We start from the raw sequence: 10,802 nt of genomic DNA, 5'->3' as shown, positions 1-10,802 counted from the left end.
TCAACTGTAATTGAAAAATTAAAAATGATTTAAATTAAGAAAAGAAGAAGAAGCATTCTGGAAGCAGAAGCCTCTTACTAATGCCCCATCTCCATAAGACAGGAAGTTACACTTACTGAGTAACTAACAGAGAGGCCACACAGAACTAGTAGTTACAAGCTTGGATTGTGGAATCAGATTTGGCTGAAATTCCCTCTTGCCCCTAGAGCTGTGTAATGCTGAGGAGTTACTTAGTTTTGCTGTCTTAGTTTTCCTATCTGTAAAATGGGACATGGATAGAAGGTAACTTAGAAGGTTGTTATGAGGTTCAAATGAATCAACGTATTTAAAGTGCTTAGAAAGTGCTAGAACATGTCAAGTGATTCATCAGTTCTAACTGTTATTGTTATGAAGCCTATAGCCTCAAAATTCCTGCAGACAGGCATGAGACAAAGTAAATGATAGGGGGATAAACCTCTGTATCCTCATGCTTATAGGTGTGGGAACTGACTTGCTTTGTGGGTGGTGGTTCCGGGGCCAGATATGCGAGAAAAGTGACAGACATACCACAAAACTGTAATCCTTCTTGCTGATGCTATCTCAGAAAGCTAAAAATAAAAAAATTAAAAAAAGCACATTTTACACCCATCCCAGCTAAAGAGCCTGTGTAACAGAATTCCAGTGAACTAGGTAACCCCCAAATTGCCCAGATGTCTGTTTTTTAAAAGCCCCATTAAAAAATATGCTAGTTAAGAAGTTACTGTAGTTGTAGATCAAAGACATCATGTATGCTATTTCTTTACCTACTGTAGTGATTTGCAATATTTAACAATTTTGCAATTTCTTGTTTGTTTTTGTATTTCCCCACCTTATGAGTTCATGATCCCACCCTAACTAGCTAGACTTTTCTGATAGTGGCATTATAAAAATTACACAAATTAAACTTTTTTCTCTCTTTTTTTTAAATCTCAGCATTTCTCAATGCCCCTCAAGATAACTAGAGATCTATAAATCACAATTTTCATAGTGTTTTGGGCAAGGCTTAATGTAAAACTTTGTTTAATCCTAGTTTTGGGGTAGAGAAATCTCTGAGCCCTGTTCCTCATGAATCTCTGGAAATTGGAACAACTCTAAAGGGGAAGAGAAATAATGTTACAAGGTTGTTTGTTCTCAAAACAGGCTCCCCACAGCCACTATTGTTGCCTCTATTCTTATGTCCATTACTTGGGTGGAGGAATTCAACAAGCAAGAAAAGACAAAAAAGCCCAACTCAGGTCTTAAAGGTGGACTTTACCATCAGGGGGAAATATTAGTAATAGTATAATCAATAAAATATACCTAAAAAAAAAAAGTTCTGATTGGTTAAAAAAAAAAAAGCCCTTATATGTCTATGAGATGTTTGTGTAAAACAAGCATCTTGCAATGTTTTTAAAGGGTGGAAATTGAACTCTCAGTGCAACATAGAGCAGATAAGCAGCGAATATTTACAGAGTGACCAAGTGGTAAATTTTCATTACTGACTAATGAACTTCATTGATATCAGGTTATGGGGTTGGGTCTCAATCCCGATAAAGGAGTTTGCTGAGGTGGGTCAGATATGACACAGCTTTTTCCAAAGTGATCGGTTTGGAAAGAGATTTCCACACCTTAAAGCCAATATAAAGGGTAGAAGCTGCTCCAGGCAACCTTACTTGCTCCGGCACCTTCTTCCCATCAGACAAAATGAAAATCCTTGTGAGTATTTGCTTATGCTTCTTTATATTCTTGTAGTGGCTACCTGTAGAGAATCCAACATGCCTTGGATTTCAGGGTTCTTAGACAAACACTGCATGCTTCTAAGCTTCTATGATTGAATTAATAATGTCTTTGTCAGACATAGTGTTGAATATTAAGTTGAATATTTATTTCTCTACTGTCTAGTTTTTGAGATCTTTACTAAAAAAACAGAGAAAAAATTTTGGAAATATCTAGAGAATTTTAATTGGAGGATATGTAATAATAATTCTTATTATGAGCTTTAGAGGGAAGGTAGGCATTTTAGGATAACTGTATTTACCATCTAAAAGAGAACTGGTAACTTAAAAATAATACCAGTAATTTTAACAATAGTAATAATAGCAGCAGTCATTTCCCAAGTGTATACTAGGCCTTATGCTAAGCATTTTGCATAAATAAATTTCATCAATTCATTTCAATAACTCTAGGAGCTGACTAGTATTACCCCATTTTACAGATGAGAAGACTGAGGCATGGAAGAAGTGATTTTCCCAAGCCAGTGAATTTGGAATTTAGACTTGAAATTTACCCATCATAGGTCCCACTTACAGGAGAAATCATGACAAAGCATCTCTGTCATGACCACTTCTATTTTCTAACTGATCCCAGTCCCGACCCCACTCTCTTCCATAACTCCTCAATGCAGTGCTCCACAGGCAGTAGACTATGTTCTGATCTATATCGGGACTCCTTCACCCAGTCTCTATCCCTTACTCTCATTTAGAAGCTGAGGGAGAAAGCAGAATGATAAGTACCTCCCCAGAAGGTGCTGAAGACTGTCAGTTTAAGGAGTTTTCTCTTCCAGGAGTCTTGATTTTCCAAGCACAAAACTAACCTGAAGCACAAACCTTTAACTGTGGTATATTATTCACAGAGTTGGGAGGGTGGTTATTTGGAGGCAAGGGCTACTTCCTGAGCTCTCTCTAATCATATCACTAAGGTGATCAGTCCTCCGTCTACCTGTTCATGTCCCTGTATTAGATCCATTAATAGAATACATAGGAGTGTCAGAGGTTCCTGGAACTAGTCTGGAGTCAAAGATGTGACCTTATGCAAGTAGGCAGGTGGGATATATGCATACAGGCTTTGTTAGACACTTCACTCCCAGTCATCAGGAGAGAGATGTTATTGGCAATATAAAAAGGGGAGTAGAAAAGTCCTACTGACAGTTCTCAAAAATACCTGCCTTCTTGCAGACCCCCTCCAGCTGCAGTTTTTTTTTTTAAATATGCTTTATTGATTGTGTTGTTACAGTTGTCCCAATTTCTTTTCAGCCACAGTTTGTAATAATATACAGTACACTGTGATGTCAGAAGAGATTGTACAAAGCCAGGATCAGAATATCGCATTTGACTTTTACACAACTACAACAAAATGTCAGAACTGTCTCAGTGTCAGTTTCCTGGCCTGCTGGCCCAACATTTGTCTGATGGTAACACTAAGGCATGGGTTGTAGGAGAATAGGAGGATTTCCTTGATGTCAGCCTCAAAAGTTAATCATGTCCCCAAGCATCTTATTATCATAGTTTCTCTTAGGAATCCATTGTACTTCTCACCCATCAATCCACTTTTACTCTGTTTAGCCATACCCCTTCCCCCTTTTTTTTTTTTTAATCAGAGGACACAAATTGACCTCTTGCAACCCAAAGCCAAAATGAATCACACCAGAGTATTCCCATAGCAAAATCAGTCATTTCTCACTGCTTACCTGCCCCAGGTTCTCACTGGCATAAGAACAAATGCTACATAAAAGTTTTATGTGTTGGAAAGGGCTGGGGATGGTGTCTGGCAATAGCATGAACTCAATAAATACCTGTCAAATGAGTGAATGTGTGTTTTTTATACTTTGGAAATGGACTGATGACCATCCATGACCACACACCAGTGTCTCTAGGTGTACATTTTCTGAGATATTTATGCTTGTCCTACACAGTGTCCTCTCATGCTTCTATCTTCAGTGACTACTGTATAGGAAATGGAAGTGACTGGTCTGTTTTTCAGGTGTTATTTCTGGTGCTGTTGACCATCTTTGGAACACAATCTTATGGATTTGAGGTGAGTTGATTCATTATGGACTTCATAGTTTGGAGAAGTTGGGAGAGGAAAAGGAAGATATAAGATAATTAGACAGTAGAGAGTTCACATTATTTGGGATAGAATCCAAGAAAAAAACAATAATGGAAACAACAAGATTGATGATTTCTTTCAAACTGCAATACCTTTAAAAATGTAAAGAATTGCTTTAAAATGTTGTCAGTCTCATTTCTCCTGTGAAGTCATTGCTTCCCCTGTATAATACATTGCCAACTATGAGGAAGACTTTTGCATTTTTATTTTAACATGTGTTTTTGGTCTGAGATCCCAATGGAGAGGTTTTAGGCTTCGATTTCTCATTCATAGAAGGTGGAAGGCTTTATATTGCTGGGAGGGAACCTTTCAAATGCATTGGATTTATGGAAAAAACATTATGTCTTTGTTGTCAATCTAGGTTTATAACATCATCAGCCCAAACAACAATGGTGGCAATATTCAGGAGACAGTGACAATTGACAATGAAAAAAATGCTGCCATCATTAACATCCATGCAGGATCGTGCTCCTCTACCACGGTTTTTGACTATAAACATGTAAGCAGCAAGGAGATTTTTATATTCTTCAAGTCTGGGTTTCTGAAGGGCACAGGTGCAGGCATTTCGGACATGTTTGAATTCTAAAATCTATTCTGCAATTCCATCAGAATTTTCTTACTTCTGCTTTTCCTTTTAAATAATCAATCTATTAATTAACAACCAAAATAATTTCTAAGAAAAAAACATGACAGGAACACATGTTTATTTGACCTTTTCAGGTGGAAATCAGAAGTGTGATGATATTGTCTTGCTACAGGCTCAAAAAGAGTGACCAAATTCCAAAGGGGCTCCTAGCACACAGACTCTCGAAAATATTTGTCAAATAAATAAATAAATAAATTAGGGCTTCTAATACAAAATATTATGCAGCAAAAGAACAATCATGAAACAGTTGCCAATTGCCAGAAATCCAAAACAACTATACACATTTAACTATGTGTATAGGCTACACAATAAATCATGCTTCTTCTGCAAGAAGGCAAGTATGTTAATTAAAAATGCCAAACGATTTCCAAGTTTTAGTTGTTGTTATTAACCGTAAGTCTCAGAAACCTGCTCAGAAAACTTATTCTGTCCTTTATCCGTGTCTTCCTTTGTTTGTTTTCTGTTTATGAGTTTGCTTTTAGCTGTGCTCGGTGAATAGAGGTGAGTTGTCATTCATCTGAACATACTTTTCTCCTTCTTTTCTTGAGAAACATCCTCACACGCTTCCTCCCCATTGGTATTGAGTGTTCCTGGACACATTTGACAGTGTAGGGTCTTTGAAAAATACAGTTTAAAAGGAAGTTGTATTGAAGTTGTTTTTAAGCAAATGCCAACGAAATCCTAAAAGTGGTTTTTAAAAAAATAGAGTAGTGAGGATTTGGTTTAAGCCTCTTCCACTGCCATCACACTTGGCTTCCATCTATTTTTGAATTTTAGGAAGTGGCAATTTTTGAGGCTTGAAAAATAGGAAGTAGAAGGGTTTATGTTCCATACAGTCTTACAGGATGTATAATTATTTGGAACTCTGAAGAGGTCCACTCTAGCTGCGGATTAGATGGCCTTAGGTTCCTTTCGGCTCCATGGTCCTCACCTTCTATCGCTCTTTCAATTCCAACTTTCTCCAACCCATCCAGCCAGCTTGCATTAGAGGTAGAGAAAAGATGGAGAGAAGATAGTAGAGAAGGGAAAAATATATGAAGCATGTATGTGTGTGTGGGGGGAGAGGGTAGGTGTAGGTATGATGAGGAGAGTTTCAAAAGCAGCAATGTCCAGTGGAACTTTCTGCAATGTTGGAAATGTTCTATATGTGCATTTTCCAATAGGAAAGCAGCTAGACACTTGTGGCCATTGATCCCTTGAAAAATGTGACTGAGGAAGTACATTTTAAATCATACCGATTTTGAATTTAAATATTAAAAGCTATATGTGGCTAATAACTAACATATTGGAAAGTACAGTTCTAAAGAATATTGTATGTACTCCAAATTCAGGTAGAGGCTGGACAAAATAAGTAGAAAGAGACAGAAAGCTCTGCTTCTCAGTCTTTCAAATCACAAACTGCAGACCCTAGTTCCATAACATGAAAAGTGGGGCATAAATCCTGGGTTTCACAATTTCAAAGATAGAGATGACAAGAGAAAAAGTAAAAATACTACATCGGAGAAGTCAAATGGTTGATCGCAGATTGAAAAGGAGTTATATGTGCTCACTGTGCATGCTCAAGTCTTTCTCAAGGTTCAGACATCATTCCCAGCCAGTTCAGAACTCATAGAATTGGGAGAGGCAGTAACGGTGCTCTTGTTGCCTCAGGGCTACATTGCATCCAGGATGCTCTCCCGAAGAGCCTGCTACATCCTGAAGATGAACCATGAAGCTATCCCTGCCCTGGACCAACTCAAACGGTACATCTACGAGAGGCAGGTAAATACTCCCTGTTTTTGAACCAGGGAATACTGGTATCTATAGAGAAAAGAAGAGGGTAAACGATCATAATATTATTCCTTATTACCCTCCACTTATTAGAGTGTTTTCACATTTACTGTTTTTACTGATGGAGTATATCTCTTAGCTTGATTTCCATCCTACAACCTCAAATTTAAGAACTTATAATAAATTCCAGTGTTTCTGTAAAAAGGAATGCACAGCTTCTTTTCTCAGAGAAGGGTTCTAAGAAATAGTGGATTGTAAAAAAAAGAAGTGGACTTACAATATCTAATGATTCAAGGTGCAAAGAAACAATATAGTATAGTGAGAATAAACAAACACTACATGATGCTTGAAATCTGGGGTTTAATTCTCCCTCTGTTAGCTTCCCATTTGTGTGACCTTTGGCACAGGAATCATCCTCTTCAGGTGTCATTGTCACCCCCAGCAAAATAATATTTCTAATAATGAGGCTTCTCTGAAGACCAAATGGTTAGAAAGAGGTAATATCTAGAGATCCCTTACCACCTTCTAATTAATTATCTGAAAGAGAAAAATGTCACAAGTTAGAATGAGATACACCAGATTATGTCAACATATGTTTACCCAATTCCACTCTATTACACCTATTTAGGCTCTGAACACCATGTTCTCCAACAAATACACCTGGGTCAAGTACAACCCTCTGCAGTCTCTGATGACAGATGTGAAATGGTTTTTGTTTGGGTCACCCATTGAGCAGCTCTGCAAACATATCCCCTTGTATAAGGGGGAAGTGGTTGAAAAGACACGTGAGTACCAATAAATCATTCCTTCACCAAATATTTTCTGAAAGCTCTAATGTGCCTGACACTTTGCTAGGTATTGTGTGATATACAGACAAATATTGGCCCTGGCTGGTTTAGCTCAGTGGATTGAGCGTCGGCCTGCGAGCTAAGTGTCGCTGGTTCGATCTTCCAGTCAGGGTACATCAGAGAAGGAAAACTCTGACTCCAAAAAACCTCCGCTGCCTTGCGGCATACCTCTTCAGGGGAAAGGCTAAGGGAGTAAACCCTGACAGAAAATCTGGAGCCGGAGTCCCTAAGGCGGTTTGACGTTGTAGTCAACACCGGCAACTCCTGCGGCGCACCTGAAGCCAAGCTGTATTGACTCCGTCTTTCCCTTGGACCCTTCAGCTGCGAAGAGAGGGGGGGTCTGCTGCATGGGCAACAGCAGACCTTCCATATCACCCTGCCCAGGCTCTGTAGCTTCAGCGTCATCGCAAGATGTCGATTCAACACGGGAGGAGACAGATACGATGTCACTCCCGAGTCGGACTGCACAGCCATTCTCGGCGGTGCAGATAGACTCTTAAGAAGCTACACCATCGTCTCTCGAGACGGACGGCTGCCGACGACGACAGACAAATATAAAACATGACTCAATGTGGCTTATTTTGGGAGTTAAATCCCAACCATGTGTGGAGTTTGTGCTAAATATCAGAAGAGATACAGAAATGAAGAAAACTCCGTCCCCAAGGAACATAGTCTGGTGGAAAAGCTGACCCAATAACACAGAGGATGTAATAAAAATAGATTCCTGGGTATGAAGGAAAACCTATTGGATTCTCTAATGAACTATACGTGGTTTACATGGTGACTATAGTTAATAACTTGGTATTGTATATTTAGAAGTTGCTGAGAATAATCTTAAGCATTCTGACCACACATGTAAAACATAGTTAACTATGTGACATGATGGCTGTGTTGTCTTGATCTTGGTGATCATTCTACAGTGCATATGTACATCAAATCATCATGTTGTACACTTAAAATATATACAGATATATTGGTCAGTTATTTCTCAAAAAAATAATAGTCTCAGAATCTAGGGTCAAGTTGGTCCAAGAAAAAGCAGGCAAAGTGCACTGACAGACAGGGAAGAAAAGCCTTGATTTATGCAGGTAACATGTGTCACTGCAATCATTACTGGTATTTTTACACAAAATTTCTAAACACAGAAGAGAGGCCTGGGCCACAGATGTCGAATGCAATAACGACAAAAATTTCCCAGAGCAGTGGAAGGTAGATAAAGAAGAAACAATCAGCATTCAATACATTTGCACTGCCCAGAAAAAATGTTAATTAGGACATTTTTCTTTTTGTAAGGTCATTAGTATTTATAAGTAAAGACACATAGGCACGGCATTAATGCATAACATCAATTGGATTGAGCTAGACAGCACTTCATGGAGTTGTCAGTCTATTTAAGTTAGTACATTATTTTGTTTGCAATATAAGTATAGCTAAAATCTTGGGTAACATGAAATTACACGTACAACCTCTATTCAAGACATTTACAAAAGGCATTGGTTTTCTGTATTCTAATAATGTATTTCTTAATGCTCTTTCTTTAAAAATGTTCCCCCTTTTCAGATGACATTGGTGCTAAAGGCTGTGCAAAGGCTGGGCTCCTGGGCATCTTTGGGATTTCCATCTGCGCAGACGTTCATGTTTAAGCATCAGCCCACTGGTTGCATCTTTTCAAAGAAATACATCCTTTGGTTTCTATTCAGCAGCCAAATTAAATTCTTTCCCAATGCCCCAACTAATTTTGTGATTCAGTAGTAAAATATAAATACTACATTTACAGATACCTGAGTGTTTGCTTTTCTGTAAAAAGCAAAGGGATGTCAACCAATGTTTATGCCAATGTAGAGAAGGAAAGAAATTGCCAGGATTTCAACTGAAGTACATAAAGTATGAGAATTTCCAGATAATATGGTTGGGTCACATGCAGGTTGATCAGTGGATACAAGTCTCCATCTTTGCAGCTTCTCATTGACCGACTGCTCACTGGTCTGCCCAACACACTGGGGCAGCCAGGGTGGAGCAGGGTCTCAGGTGACGCTGGCCTCTGCCTAGTGAGGGGCGTGGATTTGGGTACCCTTAGAAAACAACTTGACTGCTCAGATGAAGGAAACTATCCCCTCTGACAAAGTGTCCAGTTTTGATGGCCATTTACATGACTTTTAGCTTATCAAAGCAGTAGACTCAACCTTAATAAGTATATCATAATATGCTTTGTCACAGAATGAGGAGAGAAGGAGGTTGGAACACCCATCACCCAGGAGAAGATGAACCTTACTGAAAATATTAGCAGAAATGAGAACTTAAGTGGATTGCCAAACTCATATATAGAAGGAAAACAATTTCCATCATTTCAAAGAAATTGCATAACATGGACAGATTTCCAGACTGTATAGCTAGTTCTATGTTGACTGATTAGTTGGGTACAAGTTCAGAAAAAAAAAAAAGAAGTACTTTAACAAGCTTCTATCTGTCATCAACTGCTCCTATTCCTAACACCATACTGCTTAAAAACCATTACTGAATATATTTAAAGCATTTACCATGGCTCGGCACTGGGATAGGTTTGCTAGAGGAACAGTCCCAAGGTAAAATGGCCATAGTCAAGAAAGTTATTTTCTTGTTGGGGAAGGAACACATTTATATAAAAAACATTTGTAATAACAGTAAAAACATGTATAATAAACAGCAAGTGAATGGTAGCATGTACTAGCAGGAACCTGGGTGTTTGCAAGTGATGGAACCCAAGTCTGATTTGGGGTGGAATTTATTGTCTCAGTTTACCATAGAAGGAGGGTATTCTGGTCTTGGGTGGCTAGAACTAGGTATTTTAAGGTGGCCAGACTCTTTTTCCCTCTGTCTCAACTCTTTTTCTCTCTCCATGTCAGCCTCGGTATCTCACACTGGCTTTCTCCATGAGGGCAGAATCTAAAACAGCTGTCAGCCTTCAGGTCCCCATCTCCCCAGCATCATCCTCAGAGAGAAAGATTCTCCTCTTGTTTGAATTTCAAATTTAAAAATTTATGGGAAAGAACCCTAATAGAATCACTTGGGGGCACATTCTTACTCCTGTGGCCAAGACTGGTGGGGATGGGGGCAGGGGGTGGGAAGAAGAGGTGTTATGATTGGCAACTTCCTTTTGAATCTAATGCTCAGAGATGTGTTAGCCCCATTAATTTTTATAATGATAGTCTCATTTTTAAAACAAAACTTTGAGTTCTACTTTCATCTTTCTTTAAGTCAGTTAACCCTGCTCAGTGCTGGTGTCATACTGAATACCTGTTAGGAGCAGCAGGTGGAAAGGGCCAGGCACATGCGGTAGTCTCAGGAAACACAAGTTGACCATTGCTGTTGGTACTCCACAGCACCTGAGGGGCTCATACTCCAGCTGCAGTGTCTGGAGATGGGCCAGAGGACCCAGTGCTGTGGGGGATGTAGGCTCACAGACAGTGACACATCTGCTCAAAGAGGATGGCTGGGGTGGGGGACAGCCTGTGTAAGGGTCAGGACTATAGGGGCAGCCTTGGCGAGGGATAGGGCTGTGGGGATGGCCTGGGTGAGGGGCAGGGCTGTGGGGACAGCTTGGGTAAAAGCATCACCAAAACTGATGCAGGCCAATAACAAGGCCCTATAGAAAAAATTGCCAAGATAAACATTAAACT

At 39.3% G+C, this 10,802-nt stretch overlaps 1 protein-coding gene across 1 annotated transcript; it reads left to right on the top strand.

The window, feature by feature from the left end:
• Window positions 1-1,632: 1,632 nt before the first annotated feature.
• GKN2 (gastrokine 2) lies at window positions 1,633-8,841 on the top strand. The gene is made up of 6 exons (XM_090280279.1): window positions 1,633-1,713; window positions 3,757-3,810; window positions 4,244-4,381; window positions 6,179-6,289; window positions 6,927-7,083; window positions 8,707-8,841. Exons 1-6 carry the CDS (start codon window positions 1,702-1,704, stop codon window positions 8,787-8,789), a joined length of 555 nt encoding a protein of 184 aa, XP_090136405.1. The 5' UTR covers window positions 1,633-1,701; the 3' UTR covers window positions 8,790-8,841.
• The last annotated feature ends 1,961 nt before the right edge of the window (window positions 8,842-10,802 follow it).

This window comes from Furipterus horrens, unplaced genomic scaffold, assembly GCF_987537825.1.
Source record: "Furipterus horrens unplaced genomic scaffold, mFurHor1.1.pri manual_scaffold_6, whole genome shotgun sequence".
Lineage (NCBI taxonomy): Eukaryota > Metazoa > Chordata > Mammalia > Chiroptera > Furipteridae > Furipterus > Furipterus horrens.
This window is presented reverse-complemented; position numbering and strand designations above follow the sequence as displayed.

Bases quoted from the DNA above. Each gene is read 5' to 3' on its own strand.
- GKN2 (XM_090280279.1), top strand. The intron at 3,811-4,243 runs GTGAGTTGATTC...TTGTCAATCTAG, and splicing joins CACAATCTTATGGATTTGAG to GTTTATAACATCATCAGCCC. The intron at 4,382-6,178 runs GTAAGCAGCAAG...TTGTTGCCTCAG, and splicing joins CGGTTTTTGACTATAAACAT to GGCTACATTGCATCCAGGAT.